The following is a 23412-nucleotide window of genomic DNA, read 5'->3' as shown; positions in this document are numbered from 1 at the left end:
GGCCTGACACTAGAGAGAAGAGAAGACATTCCCAGAAGAAAAGATAAATGCTTCTTTGAGTTTCTGTGAGACTGGCACCTGTGAATTCTTTATCTCAATAGAAATTCTGTCAATGTATATGAAATATGTTTTAAAAGATCAACAGCAGCAAAACCCTAACCGAAAGAATAGGAATATGCCCACCTTTCATCAAGAAAATAACCTTGTCTTAAACTGCAAGTTTACACTGTGTATAAATAACACCCTCTGGCTTATCAACAACAAATTAAACACGTTACAGTCTGTATTGCTGTATAGTTCCTTGTGATGCCTTGGTTTCAGTGGTGATCATGTTAGGACTAGTTCAAAATTCAACAGATACATGGAATATCATATTTGGAGATGAGGACCTAACGTAGAGATGAAAACATAACAAGAAAATACCCATACATTGTGTCTGCATGCCTCCTCTTTAGCCTAGCCTGACATTAAAATGGTGGAACCATGATGTTCTTCATTTACCTGCTCCATTAGCGCTAAAACATACCATATGAAGACAGGTTTTGTATCTTAGTATATGCTGTACAACACTCCACTGTGTCCTACCCTCCTGTAATTTCTTGTTCTCTTTTTTGAAAGAAGAGACTGGAAGAATTCTTGATTTCGTCGATAAACAAGACTGATGCTCAGAAAAATCACTGTGAGATAATGCAGCTCTGTGTTATTTCAGTCATTTACACACCAGAACATCAAGCTGATAGAAAAGAGGTATATTAGAGAGAAAGATCATCCAAGACCATTAGAAATTTAAGTTTTAAAAGAACTGTTTGATGTACAGTTCTTTTATTTTCCATTCAATTGGCTAGGTCTTTTTTTTTTCTTTAGACATGTTCCAATGTCACCTGGGTTCCTTTAGACTTTGTGTTTTACTTTCAATCAGGAATAAAAATTGTATATATATGTATTTGAATGTATGAAATAATCTCTTTACTCCTGCAGATTTTTCTGAAGAATGAACTTCTATAAATAGGCTTTGATTTGAGATGCTTAATTCAAAAATTTAAATAACATAAAGAATATTTTCCCTTCAGCAGCAAAGAAACATCATACTAAATCTACACCATTTCTTCAAGGAAAGGAAAAAAAATGTGTGTAAGAGTAATCTTTGGTACCAAAAATAAGGGCACCTTCTCATATGTCTTCAAATCTGAACACAACAGAAAAACTTCCCTTTAAAAATGATCAAAATGACCTCTGAGTGATTCCATGTAGTGGGTATTTACAGCGGTATCTAAAAAAACAATTGGGATGTTAAGGGTTGTGTGACAGCAGGATACAACACAATAACAACTGATAAAATATTTGATGTTTCCCTCCAACCTCCCACCCTTACGAATTTTTTTCCTAAGAGGATTCTGTAAGATATATACTTTCAATGATTCATAACATCCTCAAAATTCTTCAAGGGCTCCAATACCCAAAAGCAACAAAACCCAACCAACAGCAATAAGAAAAACAGCAACAAAAAGCCGAGGTTATAATACAAGATCAGAAACAGTCCTCTGACTGAAGGCATTTACTGATTTGTTTGATCTTATGGACTTCACTTTCTCTACTTGATTCCATCATGATATTTTCTGCCAAAGCCTGGTTTATTTGCTCAAGAAAATATTCCATCTACTGAGGATTTCTTCTGTGGGCTGACCGCAGTGGCAAGTCAGCAGTAAGCAGGCTATATTTTTCTTCTTTAATTCATGATGAATGTGTCACTGGATCCTGTAAACACTACTGAGTATACATTCAAGCTTTGTTCTTAGTGAAAGTGGCACTTACTTGAACCCTTGCAGTCAAGATAGCTTAGTTATATAGCACTTTACAGGTATAATAGCTGGTTATGTACTTCTGATAAAATTGGTTTTTCTGATGGCTTAGTGGGTATTGAAACATATCCTCACTGGGATCCCATTGCCATTCCACAACATCTTTATGATGAAGTGTGTATTATGTACTTCTTACTGTACTTTACATGTGCTTTATTGCTGTACGCATTTCCCTGTTGTTAATTTAAGTGCTCCTCTGTTATGTAATACATACAACGTTTTAAACTCTAACGGCATCCTATGAGGACTGGCATTAGAAAAGTACCGATACTTCAGATCATCATAATAATGATACTTGACTGGTTTTCCATGTAAATCCTTTGGGAACGGCCAAAATCCATACAGATGTATTTCATCACAAAATCTGGTGGCAAGCGTATACATGAGGAGACCAGTGCTGGGTCGTTTAATGTGGACCTTGTTTGTCAGCCAATAGCTGCAAAGAAAGAAAAAGTACATTAAGAAACTCTCATACAACCTCACGTGAATAAATCCTTAGACTTATTGTTTCTATTATGCATTCATTTTACACTATAAAAAAGCAAAAGTTTCCTTCTTCTCCCTAAACTGAGATCACAAATGATGACACTGTTTTGGCACACCTTTATTCCACCTAGAATAACAGAAGTGAGATCTTATTTAACACAGTGCAGAAGAAAAGCTGGCGACCTAAGCTTCTTAGTTCAAACTTTAACCCTAACAAGAAGTCACGGTGCCTGCAAATGCTACAAAACTGCAGTTAACCTCCTCAGCCAGATCAGGGAACAGTCTCTTGCTATAAACTTTGACCTCTTGCAGTATCCAATTTACCTCATCAAGTCAGCCCTACACTAAATATTTGATTAGCCTAGTGATTACTTCGCGGATTGCTTGTCTAAATAGAAAGGAATTGGAAATAATAAACATAACACGTTAAGAATGTAACTTTCAGAAGTAAACAGAAGTGAAGCTTTAATTACTTGGCTTGTGAGTAAGGAGGTAAAGCTTGCATTTGCTAACAGCAATCTCCAGAAAAGCAAAATCTTACACTAATAATTTTAAAAGGTTTTGTTTTGTACTCAGCAGCACACAGATCTGACTGAAGCTATGGAAGTTTTCCTGAGCCAGTAACAACACGTCTGGTTGTGTGTTTAGAAGCTGCAGAGAGTTTTCAAAGAGGCAAACAGCGGGTAGGTGCAGAAGGAACACGGGAACTGAACTGGATTGTGGCACAAAACTCACACTGGTACCTTCAAAATCTGCCACGAACATTGTTTTATATCCCCTGTCTAAAAATAAAACTTCATTAAAATAGTGCCAGCCTATTACTTGTAAAACACTTCTCCCAAGCCTGATTAAATGTAAAGTTTGTTAGCACTTTACAGAAATAAAAAAGGGTATTTAGAAACTTAAACCTGGTCATTTTGCTGGTTCAGATAAACAGCAGCCATGCACACAGTTGTACAGGTCAAACTGTGGGAACAAGTGGCTGCAAGTAAGGGAGGTAAGCAGTTTGTTACACAGCATTACCATACAAACCTGAATCATTGCATTGTATTACTATATTCTTTGTTAGTTGTAGGCTGTGAATTGTTTCTACCGTAGCCTAGAGAGCGGGTCAAGGGAGATAAGCCTCATCAGACCAGAGTTAGCCTTGTGCTAAACAGGGTTACAATAAGGCTGGAACTCTGATTATACAACCGGATTGCTTTAAAGGCATTTAGCGGTGTAGCAGGAGGAACATCCCACCCACCACTATCAGACAGGATAGCAAAAATATGTCCTTAATCAAAGCTTAAAGTGTCTTAAAAGCATCAGATGCTGTGCAACATTAAAAACAGTCATCCCATTGAAACTGGCCTTTTCAGTTTCACTCTTTGCCAAAACCATAGGGCCTAAAAGCTGATGTCTTTGAATCACAGATACATATGCATGTGAAAGATAAATTTTTTTTTGCATTGTATTCAGTTTCTTTTTTGAAAGCTGAAGGAATCTGCAAGCAGAAAGCAGTTCTAGGCTGAGTGATTGCTTCTCCAAAGCCAACAGAGGGAATGACTCAGAATTTTGTTTGGCTGTAAAAAACAGGATGGTAAAAGCGTATTTAATGAGCAAGTGCAATGGAAAATGGTTACATGTACAAATGACAAATGTATTGCATATAATTTTTTCATTGTTTTCATAAACATGAGTTTTCAGACAGAGGTTTCTGAGAAAAGATAAGTAGTTTGCTTCCTACTCTGAAAAACTGCAACATTTTAAAACAAGTCAAAGGAAAGACTCCAATTCTAGAAGATTTTTTTTTCAATGTTTGCTCATAGAAAAGCTACTGAAGAAACAAATCTGACCACTTTTGGCACTTCATATCACAGATAGAGAAAAAAAAGATTAAATGTAGAAACTGGTATTTGTTTCTTCAAAAGTCGGTGCCCGCTCTAAACACGCACAGTCAGCCATCTACATGAGTGTCTCTAGCCAAACAGCAATCAAACCTGATGCATCTGGTACTACACGGCACAACTGCTATCATTCCAGCTGAATTTCACCTTTCCAGAAATAGGATGATCACAGCAGAGAATGAAATTAATAGTAAACAGGTGGATCTAAATATTTGAAAAGGACTCTACATCTTACTTAAGAGTTTCTGTACAGTAGTAAGTATGTCAGGAAGGAATAAGGTGTAATAAAGAGCCTCTCCCAATTTTAGAATATAAAAGCAAATCTTTTCTTCTGCTTGTCATATTCAGATATCATACAAAAGGGAATTTTAACTGTTTGGTTTCTCTTAAAAATGAAAAAGATATCCAAACTCTGTACTCAAATATGGTACTTGCTGTACTTACTATCGAAATTTTCAACTTGGGAACAATCCTATTTCAGATGAAAAAAACACAAGTAATGCAATGAGTGAAACGGTTAGAGGCGTTCAGTGCTCCAGGCTGAAGCTTCCTGCAGATCATTTGATCTCTTCAAATCTCTGGCTCCCAACCTCTGCTTGAATTGATAAAATTGGTTGTGTGGTGTAAGTAGTCTTTGTGATTTTGGTCCTGAAATATATGTGTCATCTTCTTAGTCAAGTAGCTACTCTAATATGAAAGTTGGTTAAGGCTGATTTTTAGAGATTGATTGAGGTTGTAAAGGCTTTAACCAATGAACATTTTTGCACCTGCTTTCTGTTTCTGCAGTTTTGTTATAACTTTTTAACAGTTTTAAGCCTAAAGATACCCTTCTTACCTATCTATCTGGGCTGCACTCATTTTCTGTATAACTAAGATTACAATGTGAGGGAAGCAACTTACCTCAGATCCAAAAGAGAATCTCTTTTTTCTCATAACTAATCTCTAGATCTCCCATGACCACTTCCTGATTTTCAGGCTGGATAGAGAAATAAGTTTAATTGACAAAGGAATAGGTGCATCTTGCATGTTAGAAAATTGAGTCTGCTATTTAAGCATCACTATTAAACCTGTAAGTGGAAGGCTGTAGCCACACAGTCCACCAATACAGTGCTCCAGTCAATTGTTCTCTTGAGAGCTGTGATAAAACAACCCCTTTATGGGGCCAGACTACTGAATTATTGAAATGTACCAATGTGTCAACACACTTCGTTTCTGTTATATCTATGACTTGAAGTTGAGTAGCTTCAGATCTCACTTCAAATTAGTTTTAATTACACGGCTGATGGTAACTTAGTAAAGACACTGGCAGTATATCATGACTTTCAGTTTAACACTCAGAAGTTAAAAATTAACCTCCAGTGGTAAGTGAAAAACACAGCACCACTAAACACAAAAAAACCCCATGCAAGAATAGAACTATATAAATGAAAGGAAGGCCAGTTCAGTACTTAATTAATTTAGGTTCATGTATTTGATTTTTATAAAATTACAATTAATAATTATCAGGATTGCAACAGGTAAGTAAAAATAGCACAATACACCATAAGATTAAAGGACACCCTGATAGCAGGGGATTGCTAAAACTCTCTCTTCCATGAGAAGAAGGTATGCTCAAGTAGGTTCTGATTCTTCTATCTATGCCCTTCTGCTCCTATTCCTTGCTTCTGATCTCATCTTGTCTATTTTCACCTCAACAACTCATCCCAAATCCAAGCATCTTTGCCTCCAAAACCTTTTTACCTGCCTCAGACATATTATGTAGTAAGTCATGGCCACACACCTGTAGACCTTCTCTTTCATCCAGTCCAATATGGATCTCTTTTTTACAATCCTTTCTTTGTACTGGGCATACACACGTAGTTTTAAAATTTGAACAGTGATCTCTTGCATGTTTCACTGTACATTACATATAAAAGTGAAAATAATCAAAGACATCTTTCAGTATTTAAGACTGGAGATAAGTAATGTCAATAATGGATTTGAGCCAGCGTTATTTTAATACTTTCTGATGCTTTAGGCATAAAGAAAATGTTTTTTCCTTCCTTTTCAATGCTATGATCTTACTGAAACCTAGTTCTTACATGTAGTTTCACATCATGAATAAAAGACTTGTATGTTTTAATATTCTGTATTTAAAAATGTAATTTTTGGCAAAAAGTCTTCGTTATCTTTACTAAGATAATAATAAAAACTAGGGTAAAGGAGAAAGATTTATTTGTTAAGTAAAATAATTTGATTTTAAATTGAGACATGGATATGAAAACTAAACATCTTAGTAATGACTTTTACCAGATCATTCAGGTTGGAAGAGACATCAGCAGATCTCTAGTCCAACCTCTTTCTCAAAGTAAGGTCCCTCAGCCACTGCTGACAGGACCTGCGCTCCAGCCCAAGCACCTCTGTAGCCCCCAGCTCAACTTGCTCTAGTTGGTCAATATTTTTCTTGTATTAGGGGTGCCCAAAATAGGGCACAGTAGTCCAGATGTGGTCTAATAAGCGCTGAGTAGAGGGGGGCAATCACTTTCCTCACTTGACCAGCTTCGGTCCTGCCAATACAGCCCCAGATGTTTTTGGCCCTCTGCTGCCAGGGAGCACTGATGGCTTGTGCTCTTCTTGCTGCCTGCCAAGATGCCCAGGTTCCTTCCAGCAGAGCTGAACCCAGCCACTCAGTCAGCCCCCAGCCTGTACTGCTGCAAGGGTTACCCCTTCGCAGGTACAGGACTCCACATTTGTCCTTGCTGAATTTCATAAGGCTCCTGTTGGCCTACATGTCCAGCCCAATCATCCAGCTAGATTTTGACCCATCTAGTTGTCCAGTCATCCAGACCACAATATCCTAACGTGGATGCAAGAATATTGTGGGAGACAATGCCGAAAGCCTTGGTACCACTGAGGTATACGATATCCAGTGCTCTCCCCTCATACACAAAGTAGAGGATGTTTATAAAATGCTCAGTTGTTTTACCAGCTAAACTTAGTAGTAGGTGCACAACTGTCTCTTTGTAAAGCAAGTCCTTTTAAAAAGGGGCTTATCTTTGTCAGGTAAAATCATGTTCTTTTCTTTTTCACACTGACAACAAACAATAAATCCTAATTGCTACTGTTAGAAATTAAAAGATTTTCACATTTTCTTGTAGAAGCTTATTTTTGTACTAGTATAAGCAAGCTAAAAACCATGACTTTGTAGTAAAATACTACAGTTTCCTACTACCTAGGAAAAAAACTGGTTTGAAAACTATAATCAGTAGGCATCAGTAGTTCTCCATCAATAGAAAGTTGCACATACCATGGGTGACAAGTAGAGGATAAGACTGAAAATACAAAATAAGCTTGACAGATTTGAGAAAATAAAAATTATATAATTTAACAAACAAGAAATGTAAGTTATGCAGAGAATTGCCTGCGGAGGATGGCAAAAACTCTTAAGGTGGTACTTCTGCAGAGGTGCATGTGGAGGTTAGAACTAGTCATAAACTGCATACGAGTCAACAGGGCAAACTACAGATATCTTTATTGTAACATGTTTGTAATTTGAATATTTGCATGCCAATTCTTGCGGTCCCAGGAGCTGCAAGAAGGCTTTCCACTCCAAGTAAAGAAGCAGAAACTGGAAAGCAACTCTGCCAGGAACCTCCAGTCCCGCACTTGCTGTACCTCCATCAGAATCAATGGGATTACATTGGAAAGTAAGAATTTAAGAATTTATTTCTGTTGATATCAACAAACTCTCAGTCTACTTGAGCTTTGGACTTCTAAATATACATTTGAGTATACTTCTATTTTTTTTAACATTTTACTGTGTATTTCAATCCTCACACACATTCGTCTTTTCTTAACCTCAGCTTACCTCAAACTATTGAACTCAACCTTTCATAAAAGAAATTTGAAATAAAATGAAACCAAATGAAAAACAGACTATGAGCAGAATATAATATAAAACATTCTGTCTTTGATCAGGAGTAACCTTCAGGCAAAATGATTGCCTCCAAACACTGGTACAACACTTCAACAGTTGTAACCAATTCTTCGCCACTGGGGTCTGAAGCAGTTACAATGCAGTACAAGTTACAAATCAGGTGTACTGTACATTGGTCTTAAGCCTTGTGTCAGCAGTAAATTGATATGATTTGTAATGATCTGGAAAAATGAATGGAACCATGAAGAAAAGGAGTATGAGTGGAAAAACTCCTTCTACAGCTGAAAACTGTAAGAAAAGCAATTACAGATGTAAAAGTCTGCCTTGATGAATATGAGATACGTCAATTTTTTACATCCATAATCACCTTTAAAAGATTGCTTTGACACTTACATTTGTCTTAGTATTTACGGAACCTCAATATTTTGACCTTTAAAAATACTGAACCTATTTTCTGCCAGATCAAAATATTACCTATAGTTTAACCTACAGTCAAAACCACCAGACTTTCACTTACGTCTAGCAAGATACCTTCAGATTTATAAAAATGGAATGCACTACTATCAGCATGATTGCAGAAGAAATGTTAATTGAATAGCATGTTGCTACCAGATAATGACTTCTTGCAGCTATTGACAAAAATTAAACTCAAATAAACACATAAAAACATAGACATTTGTTTTAAAAATAGTTAATGTTAAAATGATCTTCTGACAAGACTCTATTACAATTACTAATATATGCAACAATTGATGCCGATCATCATTACATTAAATGGATACTGGGGAATTCAAATGACAATTGTTTACTCTGCTACTGTAGAGACTAGATTAAAACATGAGATGTGCTTTCCCAAGGCTGTACTCAACATGATATATGTTGTCTCAGACAAGGAGAACCTGATACGATGGGCTACATTAAAATATCAGATAATTTAGCATCTTTAACATCTTTATTTGCCATATCTACAAATTCCATAGGATTTCTAAGTATAAATGACATCAGAATTTGGTTGTGTATATTTCAATGGATTTTTAATTCCCTTCTCTGGACAGGATTGAATCTGAGTAAACATATATGTTATAACCCTAAATAGCTCCAAAAGATGATATACCAAGCTCTGTTCACTGAGTGGCAAGCTGATCTCCAAGTAAACGCACTCATACACACCTGCCTGTCACTGAAATTCTGTTCCTTCTACAGCCATTACATGGAGAGAATATTTTTTAAAAGAGCTTTCTGAGGAATCTTATATAGTATTTGAAAATTTAAAATATTAGCATTAATAAGAAGTAAGGTAGGGAAAAAGGATTGTGAGAAAGAAGACAAAACATTTCAGTTACTCAAGACTCTCTGTGTCAGTGGGAGAAGCTAGAGGATGTATGTTGTCTTGATTACACTCTCTCAAAAAATACTGTAGAACAGGACAAGATACAGAAAAAGCAACACAGGTTATCAAAAGAATAACTTCTGTACGAGGAACGAGTAAACAGAGTAGCTTGAAAAAGAGACCTAAGCAGGGATATGGCAGAAAGCTCCAAAATTATGTCATCTGTAAAGAAGGCAAATGGGGATTTAATTACTATTTTAACACAAGCACGGTAACATAAAAACTATGAACCAGGTGGAGTTATTCAGTGGTAGGTCTAAAATAAACAGAATCAAGTACTTTTTCATACAACATGCCATTGAACAGTGGAATTCATCGCAACATGATGTTTTGGATGACAATGGCCAACTAACTGATATAAATTGTTAAAGTTCACAAACACAGTGATGCAGACCAAGCTCCTTCTCAAGGGTTTGCTAAGCTGCTGGCCATGGGAGCACATATCACAGTGTAAACACTTGACATTTCCTCTGTTTCCAACTTTTCTTCTAAGCAACTGTGTTGGCACCTGGCACAAGTAAGACCACAGGCTAGAGAGGGATCTGCTTAAACAGCCATTTTTATGTTCTCGGACCCAGCGTCTGCTTTCTCTAGAAGATGTTAGTTAAAATAGCTTCCTCAAACTCAGAAAAAAGAAAGCCTTTGCTAGTGCTTTCATGTCTTCAGTAGGATTAATCACATCAATGATATGAGCAACCCTTCAACTGACCTTTTCAATTTATGTGAATGTATTAATTAAAAATGCATTATTCGTCCTTTTCTTACTGAGATATGCTTTGGGCAGGAGGAATCTAGAGTGTGAAAGAATTGAAGTGTGAACAATAACACTGAGAGTGTGACAGCCAGCACGGAAACACTGCTGAGTGTTTGTGTAAGATTTACTTTACAGTTTTCAATGTACAGTATTTTGAAATAGCATACACAAAATCCATTTTATTAAAAGGAATAATGCACTTTATGAAGAGCTGAAACACTGCCCAAAATTGTAACTTTCTTCTTAGCAAACTTAATTCACTACATGAATGTTAAGGATTTTTTTTTGTTCGGGTTTTTTTCCTTTACCCCTTCAATTCTTGCTTAAAGAGCAGATTTCAAGGACCACTGAGAGTTTGAACTCGAGAGAAAGAAAAGACCAGCGATATCAACGGTGAACACAGCCATGTTACATACCTTGCATTGCCACAGCTAAATGAGAGCATGGCCAGCAGGCTGCCATTCAGTGTTACCTCCATTGCACAGAATTTTAACCACTGTGAGCATAGTCTTTACTGGCTATGGCAAAATCATTAAGAATATATTAAAGCTCACTTTTACCTGTCTTAAAATAAAATGGTTCAGCTTCCCTGGTGTAGGAGACTATTCTGCTTTGCACCATTGCTGTAGCATGATCTGCTCCCAAAGCAGCTTTAATCAACTTTTGGAAAACCACCTCAATAGGAAAAGGATCTGCTAAGGATAAAGAAGTATCAAAACATAGCATAACATTGCCCTTCTGTTGCCAGTGAATTAAGAAACACTTGCTAAAGTTAAGACTAGTTAAGCCTATGAACTTTTTTCTCATACATAAAAAGATTTTGGTGTAACAATTGGAATCCTCCACAGCCATAAACCACATGCCCTATAAAATATGTGGAAGGATGGGGCAGTAAGGCCTATATATGAAGGAGAAAGCCTTCAGGACTAATTAACAGGATATGTTTAAGACTGGGAATGTGTCTCAAGTTCTGTCTCACTTCTGCAATATCTCCAAGCTATCAGAATACTGTTATTTGAATCCACGCTAGCTCCTTCAGTTTTTGTCTAAAAAAAGAAATTATTGACCTAGGTTTAGAAGGAAGTCACAGGATGAATAAACCTCTTCAACCATTTGATTAAAAGCATTTCCTCAAAGGAAAAGACCTATGCTTCAATCCTTGATGAATCAATGACAACAGCTTTTTATATTAAACATCATTAGTCTCAAAATATAAAAAGCCCATGCTGCAGAGTCCTTTATTCTTCCTTCATAAACAAGGACTTTCAAAATTGCCCACATATTTTTTGATTTTAAAGTAGAAGCATTCCAGCAGGACAGAGAGACGACATCCCTTTCCCCAGAAAAGCCCCCAAAAGATATGGGGCAGGGCATGACTGCAGAAAACATGGGCCTCAATCTGGTCAGATGGGGGAGCAGGCAAGTTTAAGCCCTTGCAGGTGCTATGTACCCTGTGCTGCAGTACAAAAGGAGAATGAGCGCCATCATCTCCCATCTGCTTAAGTAACTCCTGGAAGAAAATAGCAATGCATCTGTGTGAAAACTGATTTTTAACAGGCACAGGGCCTCCTCAGTCCACACCTACAAGACCAAGCTCTTCTTACAAGGCTGTGAGAAAGTCAGGCTGTCCATACCTCTGCAAAACTTAGCACTGAGGTACCTGGCACCCTGCTCACTGCTGTCATGACCAAGACATTCCAGACATGAACAAAAGTTAAACTCTACGACCAAAATTCTAAATTTTAGAAAAATCCAAGCTGTTTCCCTAAACATTTATGCCTGTACGCAAAACTGCTTGTACAAAATGTATTTCAACTGATGCCAGACCATTGTCTTCACTTAGCCATGAAACTTTGCTAAATGCTCTTTTATTTTCACACTATAATGAGGTACACTCTATCTGTGAAATTGGTTAATGCCTATGTACCCAGATGGATATAAAGCCATTCAAAACCTACTAGAGTAAGTAGAGCATTGACTCTTTGTCAAAAAGGAAAAACTTTCTAAAAGATGCTCTAAAATTTCAAGGAAATATCAAGGTTTCTATTAGAAACACCCTCTGTGTTTAAGTTGAGCTTCGCTTGGTTTGTTCCAGCAGCAGATAGTAAACCCCCGCAGAAAAGACTTCAAGCAACAGGAGTTGCAAACCTTACAGAACAAAAAAGAAATTAAAATTAAACCAAATTTAAGCAATAAACAATACACATTTATTGCTATTCAAGACAACATGATCCAATTAATTCTGCAATTAACCCACAGAAACAGCTGCAATACTTATCTATGTATATTTTTAAAAAGCAATTTAAATTCTCTTGAAAAAGACGGTATGTGGGAAAGAAAACAAAGATTTAACAGCTAGTTCACTTTAGATTTCACTGATGAGAATAGTTGCCATCAGCGTAAATAGTAATAGTGTACTAATCTCTTCCAGAAGGGCCTTAAAGAACCAGACTGTAAAGGAATATCTTACATTAAATTTCAATCTTCAGGCTGAGTGAAAAGAACAGGATTGCAGAGATACTAACCCAGGCCTGTATATCTTTTTTTTGCAATAGTATGTTACACCTGGCACTGAGAAGAAATGTCTCCAAGTGCTGCTGTGAAAAGAGAATTGATGCAGCTTCCAAAACACTAAACATGTCAAAGTAAGAAAGTGATGTCTATTTTCAAAACACAGCCAAGGTGTGATTGAAAATGTTTTGCTTTCATTCCATGAGCAATAAACTAATGATCAAACTGGCAACACAACTTATCTGGCAATTCATAAAGATACTATCATTAACATTATTCCCACACAAGCTGAATACAGGTATTCTGAAGGCAAAAAATAAAATTGTTTACTGCACTTCTAAATCTATTTTGCAATACATCAATAGCCCTTTTGAAAACACATACTGATTTCTTTTAAGGGACAATATCAGTGAAGGTCCACGCCTGTAACCCTTTGTACAAGTGACTCTCAAGTGGCTAAATTGACTTACACACTGATATAACTGTGTTCAAAAAAAACTTGTTTAAAGATAAGGGACATGGGATTGCCAAGGACATTACACGTGAGGAAACTGATTCATTTTGATTTGAGTGTTACTTACATGCTACTGGCCTGTCAAATGTTTTGAACTGACTTCAGTGTGAAAATGCTATGGCGATTAGCTTGCTAGAAGAGATTTCTTGATAAAATAGTTTAAACTCTTATGTGAGTATTCCTTGATATACAGAGAATGTCTCTCAAGTCAGATACTAACAGATGGGTAAATTCTTTAGCATCAAACATTAAAAAAAGCTAAGTGAGTTTAAACACTTGCTAAAGTAAAATTACAGAATATTTTCCTGTACCAAAAATCTTACTAACATTTTTTAGTCAACAGTTTCTGTCAAGTCACAGGGTCTCAGAATGCCTCACACCACAATCCATCCTTAAAATCAGTCATAACTATGAAAGCATAGAGGTGGTAGGCTTGCTTTCTTTTTTGAAGGGTGGGGGAACTGTTTTGTCTTTACCATGTATTATGTTTACTTCTACAATATAACCAATATTACAACGCAAGGTAGAAAACTGTTTTTTAGAATTATATCTGCCTTGCAGTGCTCCACAGTTTTATCACCATTCCAAAGCAGAGTGGGCTGGGCAAAAGGGTACTTAAAATGTTCCCAAAGAAAGTTACCTGGATTTTTGCTCCCCTTGGAGTCAGTGACTAGGGCTACTACATTAGCAAGCAGTGGGGACCATTAGGAGTTGCTCTGTAGGGTAAGACAGATGGTGCTGAATACAGGATGTCCACACCATACCCATTACAAGTTTTTTTCACCACAAACTGAGTTGGGGCGTACTTGGTGAGCCATAGGAATGCCCCAGTTTATTTTAATCTGAAAATCGTGTGCTTTAAGACCTTTTCATGACATAAAGAACAGTAAAAGAGAATGATCAGGGCATTTACTTAAAAAATGCCTTCTGATGCAAACTGAAAACATTAATGTAGAGACACCCAGTGACAGCTATTGACTTAAAAGGTAACAGAAACAGTCTCCAAGATATTTCCTGAAGACTGAAATTAGCATGTTTGAGCAATTCTTTGAGGTTTCTCACTAAAACTGGCCTACTGTACTTGAAAAAGCAACACCAATTTTTTTTTAGTAGTGAAAGTGATGCCCCTTGATTCTTATCAGAGACTACATATCTGTCAAGAAGGGAAATTATGAGAAAAGGTGCCAACTCTTGCCTGGTAGCATAGGCTGGGTTTAGCACTCATCAGGAAAGAATGACTGCAAATATGATGTTAGCACAATAGCTAGACCTGACTTGCCATTGTCATGCTTTGGTTGTCATTATGAAGAACAAAGTAAGTAAATAATGGAGAAAAAGAAGAAAAAGGAGTAATAGTGTTCATGTGTGTGCTTGTATGTGAGACAGTGAAATAGCAGTTTTGATGCAGGATATCGTCTAGGAAACAGCTACTTATTTTTCAGGACAATGAAGACCAAAATCAAAGCAATGGAACAAGGACATTTTAAATGTATTGTGATAAAGCTTATCTTAGCTGGAGAATCAGGTTGGAAATAAAGATCACTAGAGAAGCTTGCAGAATGAAACTGTTTATAACAATGCTATTATTAAGAAATTGGGCTTGATCTACTCCAAACTAATTTCTGGTAGGAGGATCATCATGTCCACATTTCCTCTATTCACTTCACAATAACCGTCTTCTCATAGCCTGACTGGATAGGCTGGAATGCATGCACATTCTCTAATGTTGACACATGATTTTTAAGAGCTACTTAACAAGTTCTTTTGTGCATCTGAGAATCTGTATCAGAATTCTTCAGATCCTAAGCTTTGGTCCATTCAACATTCCCTTAATAGCTTCCAGAAGCCAAGGTCACTTTTGTTATTTATTTTTGGTAGAATGACTTTTTTTTCCTGCTTATCATTGGTCTTCTAGATCATTTATTCACTGTCATCTACAATTAGCCACATTATTTTTTCAGCAGTGAGGGAAGATGTATCTTCTCTTACTTTATTTTCATGCTTTTCTCACAATGCAAGTGACATTCATGACAACTTTTGAAATAAGTTTGCTGAGCAAATCTTTTGCTGACATCTGTGGGACACCTTAGTCTTCAGGCTGTGCTTAACTACTCAGGATTCTTACAGAAAAATCTGAATGGGGCTTTTCACAGTTCCTTTTCACCTCCTCCTTTCTCAAAGTGTTCAAGCTTCTGGGAAGTCAATTCAATCACTTCTCTTTTCACTGTGACTTTTAAGCCACAGAAATGACTCACTGTCTCAGGCCACACCATCAGAGCTCTACCTGGACTTGTTACTTCTGTAGCAAGTCATGATCTTTGTACCCGCCCTCCACCAGTCAGTATTCCCTACTGCTCCAAGCATCCTGAGTTTGCTTAGACTGTTGTCTTCCTCCAACTCTCAAAACACCTCAGAAACACTGAGGGAGAGTAGAGGCTACTTACTTATGTAGCTACTGAAAACCGCAAAGAATATCCATAAATATATTTTTTAAAGTCATTTAAGCCCTTAGGAATCCATTTACACCAAAAAGAGCACTGAACCTTTGTTGTGGTTTAACCCCAGACTGCAACTAAGCACCACACAGGCTCTCACTCACTGCCCCCCTGGTGGGACGGGGGAGAGAATCAGAAGAGTAAAAGTAAAGAGTAAAACAAAAGCCATGCGTGCAAGCAAAGCAAAACAAGGAATTCATGCATGCTTCCCATCAGCAGGCAGGTGTTCAGCCATCTGCAGAAAAGCAGGGCTCCATCACACGTAACGGTTACTTAGGAAGACAAACGCCATCACTCCGAACATTCCCCCCTTCCTTCTTCTTCCCCCAGCTTTATATTGCTGAGCATGACGTCACATGGTATGGAGTATCCCTTTGGTCAGTTGGGGTCAGCTGTCCTGCCTGTGCCCCTTCCCAACTTCTTGTGCACCCCCAGCCTACTCGTTGGTGGGGTGGGGTGTGAAGCAGAAAAGGCCCTGACTCTGTGTAAAGCACTGCTCAGTTTACTGACAGCAAACGTGTTTAGTCTTCTGTTGCATAGCGATTTAAACGCTTATCCTTGCTTCAGAGTCATGGAAGTCATCAGCTGACACTGATTCTAGCACAGTATGTGCCTCTGCTGAAAAGTGTTGCTCCCTCGACTTATGCACAAAACCATTTTTAAGAGTGAAACATATCTTCATTTTAGAAGAAGTCAGTTATAAATAGTTTATTTAGAGATCACAGGTGCAGTGGATGTGCACACAGGTACATAGAAAAGGTGCACTAAAATAGATCTAGAGACTAGAAAAGCTAATACGTAAAGAAAGCTAATAGATAAACTTCTGGAGAGAAGGTTTTCCTTTGTGGCAAATCAGCTCCTTCCTGAGGTCTGGTGGAAAGAGGTGTATCTCTCAGTGAGGTGTTCCATGTCTACCTTATTTCTGTGACATACTTTGACAAAAACATACTCCTGCAACACAGATAATGGGGCAAAATACAGAATTCTATGAATTACAGAATCACAGAATCATTAGGCTTGGGAGGGACCTTTAAAGATCATCTAGTCCAATGCCCCCTGCCATGGGCAGGGACATCTTTCACTAGATTAGGCTGCTCAAAGACCCATCCAACCTGACTTTGAACACTGCCAATGATGGGGCATCCGCAACTTCTCTGGGAAACCTGTTCCAGTGTCTCACCACCCTCATTGTAAACAATTTCTTCCTTCTGTATAATCTAACCTTATCTTCAGTTCAAAACCATTCCCCCTCGTCCTCTCACTAGAGGCCTTGGTAAAAAGTCTCTCCCCGTCTTTCTTATAAGCCCCCTTTACATATCGAAAGGCCGCAATAAGATCTTCCCCGAGCCTTCTCTTCCCTAGGCTGAACAACCCCAACACTCTCAGCCTTACCTCATAGGACAGGTGCTCCAGCCCCCTGACTATTTTCGTGGCTCTCCTCTGGACCTGCTCCAACAGGTCCATGTCTTTCTTGTGCTGGGCACTCCAGAGGGGGTCTCAGGAGAGCAGAGCAGAGGAGAATCACCTCCCTCAACCTGCTGGCCATGTTTCTTTTTATGCAGCCCAGGATACGACTGGCTTTCAGGGCTGCAAGCGTATATTGCCAGCTCATATACAAACATATGAAGATATGTTAATGTTTCCTTCCAGTCAATAAATTCTGACATGCTCAAAAAACCTGTTTTTTTCTTTTTGGTTTTTTTTTTTTTTGGTTGGTTGGTTGTTTTTTGTTTTCAATTTGTGGCCATAAACTAGAACCTACCAGTGATAAATAATAAAATTGCATCAATTTCTTTTTGTTTTACTCCCCCCCCCCTTAAAAATGAATAAACTACCTTCACACTTACAGGAGAAAAGTCAATATGTCTGTCTATAAGTTCAAATCAATCTATTTTTATTAATATAGACAGAACCTGCATCAAGTACATTATTTTTTATTATACATTGATTAAAAGCTTCTGGCATTAATGGGCTTTTTTTTTTTCCTTACACTTCCAATAGTTAAGATGACTATTTTTTCATATATTTTACTTCTGCCCCATGGAACTTTTTAAACAAATGGCAATATTAAGGGGTAAGAGAAAACCTTAAAAAATGATAGAGAACACTTGAACAGAGTGACCTTTAGGTGTAAAAACGGTGATCAAAAAGCATGTATATGAATTTATGAGGATTTGAAATGGAAGATGGGAGATGTGTTTAGATGATCCATAAACAGTGAAATCTAAGCTAATAGAAGACAAATGTCTGTAGCAAGGTACAGTAGCAATGATGAGAAAACAGCACAAAAGAAAAAGCATTTGATTAACTAGGAAAAAACATAGAACCGACAAGTTGAATACCTAACCAACTATTTGAAGCAACTATTTGCCATAATTTGATAGCCCTCCTTTTTCCTTTGTTTCATTCTTTCTGCATGAATTCACAGAAGAGAAACTATTTTCCTATGTGTATCCTACAAAGCACAGATACAAACTAACTGATGGATGTTCCCATTCGAAACTTTTCCGTGACTTGTCAATGTAGTAATTCAGCAAGCTTTTTCTTTCTTCTTCTCAACTTCTTTCCTGCTCCAAATGCTAACCCTACAAAGGCCAGGTTACAGCAAAAGGTGCAATCTCGGTTATATGGAAGTTCATAGGTATATTCTGATTTGTTTCAGTAGGGCTTGGGTTTCATCTACATAATCTAACAAAAATCGTTCCTCATGACACCTTTTCATTAACGCTATACCCTCTGTTACACACCTATCTCCCAATTTGCTACCACACAATTACAAAGAAATACCTGGTTGGAACTTCATGAACAATTAGTCTGTGTATAATCTAGAATAGAGTTCAGCTCAATCCTTCCTATGCTCTGCACGTTTGTGTGAAAGTCCAAGCTTTCACTACCTGGCTGTCTTTTATGACCAAGGGGTAAGGAGCAAAACAGCCAACAAAGCTTTTCTGAGTGAGACAGTTTGTTGATTGGAAGGACGCTTCTATCATACAGTCTTACAGACCTACATAATAGCTAGTGATAATAGCAACAGTCCTCTGTCACTCATGACTGGAGACAGCAATACATTCAGAGAATTTCAGTTAATGCTAGTGCTCATGACCAGTGAATATGATAAGCATAATGGGAGAAAGGCGCTATGCTGCTTTGCCTACACGGTTGTGCTACTGTGCTTCAATTAGAGCATGTCTCTAGTATTCCAGATGAACACACGTCTTCAGACCAGTGACTTTAAATAATGCTGAGCTGAGCAGCTTTTCTTTATGATTAAACATCCATTAGGGAACATGTAAACACCTCTAAACTCATTGTAACTGGTTAACCAAATCAGACTTCTATATAAATCTTTAAAGTCTAAAGATTGGAGCACCACTAAAGATTGGAGCACCACTACATCTTCATTCCCCAATCAACAGTTCAACACAAGCAAATAATGCTTACAAAAGTTAAGCATACTGACAGTGCAAGCAAAAAACTTTGGCAGGAAAAGTAGCATTGGACTTCCATTCTGGAAAGCACACTGGGCCCAATCCTAAAAAAACAGCTATAAAAGTAAGCAAAAGAAAGCAATTGCATTTTAAGTAAACGGGGCTAGAAATGTAAGTATGTTTTAGAGGGAGTCAATTGCTTTTTTCCCTCTCATATATACTGTAAATACTACTTCCTTCCTTCTCTAAAAAGAGTATTGGCATTAGTTTGGATTAAACAGAAGTGATGAACCAGAGGGATGAATGGGAGGAAGAGAAAAATCATCATCAGATTGGAGATGGCACAAGAATATTTTAATGGTTTTAGAGAAGGAACTACCTTTGCCTTCACAACTAATTTTCTATTCAGTAAAATAAGACTAGCTACAAAACTCTTTCACACACAGAGGTGGGGGAAATAAGGCAAAAGAGTGAAAATTTGGGAAAGTGACAGACAAAAGAAAATGTGTAGTGTCTAGAAAACCAGCATTTCCTCACAGCAAAATGAGAAGGCAATCACAGAAGACAGGTATTTTACTTCACTGAGATTTTCAAGTTTTTAGGACACTTACAGCCTAAGCTTATATTTTGACTTATAATTATGCTGTGTCTGTTTTTGAAGCAGAACTCCCTCCTGCGCTGAAGGAAAAGCTCTGCCCCGAGCAGTAACCACTGCTGGAAAACCTTCCTTTCCTCTCCACTCATCTTCTGGGGCTCCCTTCCCATTCTGGGCTGGCACAAGAGACAACACTGCTGCTCCCTGCTGCTGGTGTATTTCATGGACCTAGGGGTTGATCCAGGCCAATCGTGATGGCAGGCTAGCTTCCTAGGCAGAAGTTTGGTCTGTGGCATCAGCAGGGTTGATACCAGAGGTCAGCCTCCACCTTAAGGATGAAGACAGAAGTCCACATTGCGACCTCTCCTATTGCTGGAGCTAAAACTGAGAAATCCAAGAGTGCGTCCAATTTCACCCGGCCCATAGGGACAATTTTAACAGGCAGAGATCGGGCAGAGTGATAAAAAAGCAGCCTGCTTTCTACCAGCCATATTCCCTTCCTGAATGAGCCTTTATTTATATGTCTCAGAGTAGCGCTTCAAGCCTCAGAAAGGGTATTGAAGCAGTTCGTTGGTAGGAAACCTTGATAATGGCTTGGGTCAGCAAAGATACCTCAGCCAAGAAATGCATTTGACCCATGCCCTACACAGTAATGATGAATCCTCTAATAAATGCAAAATGATAATTTTCCTATTTATTTCATGACTATTAAATATCTATTAGATGATGGCAATTACACAGATTGTATTTCAGCTATGAGAGAAGTTAAGTAATTTTGAATTTTAGTTTCAGTTCAAATAATACATACCCGTGTCATTGAAATAATATGTAATACAACATAACCACATGTTCATGTTAATCTTGAACTTACCTGCTTTGTCAAACTGTGCCCTGGGGTCCTGACTTTTTCTGGGAATTGGTGAGGGCGTGACAAAATGTTCATTAAAAATTACCACGTGCAAAGCTATCTCCCATGTCAAACATGGGCAATTGGAGTGGAAAAGGAATTTGGTTTGTAACAATATAAGATTGCGACTGATGGGATAAGACTCTTCAACCACGCAGCCAATGCTTCTCTAGGAAAGCTGTGTCAAATTAAGCACAAGGAGAAATCTTTTGCCTGAACGAAGATGACAATTCAACTAAAGGCTAGTAAGGGAAAAAGAACAACGTAGTCTTACTGCAAAGTTATAATAATAGTAGCATGCAGCAGACTAACTGGTGGACATTGCTAAGTGCTTTGAAACATACAGGTAACTTTGGTTTAAATTTATAAAATATGCATTACAAAAACCTATGGAATTCCTAATACTTTATGAAAGCATTACTACAACTTACAATTGATTAGCATTTTTCCTATGAAAATTGCAACAGAATGTTACTGGAGTGGTGCAATTGAAGTTAATAACTTGCACTAATTCTAGCTTTCACCATTAGATCTAGTCTTTCCTACTGACGTGAATGTCTGTTCTTACACCAATGCCCAGTAAACATATTTCTGTAACAGAAAAAACCCTAACTAACTAATTTTCTCTCTTTTCAAAACAATGCAAATGCTATCACGTTCAGAAAATTAAAAAAAACAAATACATGAGGAATAAGAATAAAATGCAGTGTGTCCACTCTATTAAGGAATTAGGAACACAATAATGGAAGGACCTACTCAAATTGTTAAATTCTGTCTTTGACACTTCAGAAAACCTTGGAATAATTTATTTGTTCCCCAGAACATCTATTCCACAGGTCTGTATTCTTGAGAGACCATTTTCTAACACCTTATATCAACTGTTAAATCTACCCTAAAAAAGACAAAAAGACACCACTCTGGGACATTCTGCTCCCTGTTGTGGAATATTGTATTTTGTATCCCTGCAATAGGGGGAAATTTGTAAAGATGATCCCAGGATGAGGACTATGCCCTGTACCATGGAGCATTTCAGTAATGGCACTGATACTGAAACTGATGTTGAAAAATGTAGCCTGTGAACTTAATATGGTCAGGATGCTCTTTGCTCATTGGACTGATAAACAGGTTAAAACTGCTTTCAGCTTGTGCCCAACTCCCCTTGAAGGCTGAAGTCAATAATGTCTAACATCAGGTCTGGATAGATGCAGTAAAACAACATGTTCAATGCTATGTTACTTGTTAGACTAATTTCAACTATATAGAAGAAAATCTTCTGACCTCTTTTGATTTAATCAATAAAATCTGAAGTCTCCCTTTTAGAGATTATTATATAAAATATCCATTATAGGCCCTTAAATTTGGTCAATGCAATGAACCAGAGAAGATTAATCAGATAAAAAAGCTATTGATTTTACCACAATAAATCCCACAGCTGTCACTGAATTAACCAACCACAAGAGCCAGGCTTCATACAAATAAAAGTGAACTACTTCAGTAAAATAAGGAGGTAGAAGTTATTCCTTAAGATCAAAATTCCACAAAACCTTTAAACAGTTAAAAAGCATTCATTGAAGCATGTGCAAGCATGTGTTGAAGAACGTGATTGAAAAATTTGCTGCATCACAACTTAATGTAGAGCTCAAAAGTGAGAGATCGCCTTAATAAGTCCATTAAATATGAAAAGCACACTGAAAAAATACACAGGAGTCCACACGCTGCCATGCCAAAGGACCAGCGCCTTTAAAGAACAACTGTTCTCACTTTTCACATCCTATTAAACTCCAGCTTCACTGCAAACAATGCCAACCAAAATGCCAATTAGCAGCAATGAGATGTGATTGGAGTTCTGCCAAGCCCACCAACTGGTTTCACCAGGACATGTAATAGACCAAGAAAAAACTGTTTTCAGTCACTGCTATACTTGATTAGAAACAAATATATGATACCCATGTGAAAGGCTGCAGATCCCACTACTAATTTTACAAGCAATAACTTCCCAACAGAAATTCCTGTGGTTTTCAAGTAAGGAGATTAACAGATGTTTCTCCTCCAGAAAGATTTCCTGTCTTTAGCTTGCCTTCCTCCAAGATTTGCTGACACGACAGCCTTCTGCATCAATTTATCTTTTCTATTACATATTTCAGAATGGAGTATAGAGAAATATGACAAAAGACTTTGTCATGACTGGCTAGTATTTGCCAAAAAAATTGAGAGATGTGTCCTCTCCGTTGTATAACTTGTTTTATTTTCTTTCTGTGAGTTTCATGCACTTTAAAATGTATAGAGGCATCTAGCAGGTAGGTGTCTACTATTATTACTGCTATTATAAATCAAATAAAGAAAAAAAGGAATTATGACAATCCTGAAACAAATCAGCTAGCCAGTTCACTAAACTGTAAGATTACAATTAAAAAGAAAAAAAAAAAAAAAGAAAAAAAGGCTGTGTAAATGCATTTTAAAAAAATCTTTTAAAAGGAAAGGAAATACTTGTCACTTTCTTGATTAAAGCCTTTAAGTAAAAACTGAGCTGTCTCACTGTTACTTATTATAATGCTAAAAGTCATGGTATATTCCCAGTGCTGCTTTACTAAGTTACCATCAGCCATGTAATTTGAAGTGAGATCTTCAGCGTGAATTCAAGCTACTCAACTTCAAGTCATCAATGTTA

The 23412-nt window shown here is 37.4% G+C and overlaps 1 protein-coding gene across 1 annotated transcript in view; it reads right to left on the bottom strand.

Annotated features, from left to right (window-relative positions):
- Positions 1-2012: 2012 nt before the first annotated feature.
- Positions 2013-23412, bottom strand: part of ST8SIA4 (ST8 alpha-N-acetyl-neuraminide alpha-2,8-sialyltransferase 4) — a gene marked incomplete at its 5' end in the record, with an annotated part of 55528 nt that continues 34128 nt past the window's right edge. Inside the window, one exon of the mRNA XM_009575988.1 lies at positions 2013-2295. Within this exon, the coding sequence (XP_009574283.1) occupies positions 2013-2295 (283 nt within the window). The remainder of the gene's footprint in view (positions 2296-23412) is intronic.

This window comes from Fulmarus glacialis, unplaced genomic scaffold (assembly GCF_000690835.1).
Source record: "Fulmarus glacialis isolate BGI_N327 unplaced genomic scaffold, ASM69083v1 scaffold1414, whole genome shotgun sequence".
Lineage (NCBI taxonomy): Eukaryota > Metazoa > Chordata > Aves > Procellariiformes > Procellariidae > Fulmarus > Fulmarus glacialis.
The sequence above is the reverse complement of the archived record's forward strand: the minus strand, read 5'-3'. Positions and strand labels throughout refer to the sequence as shown.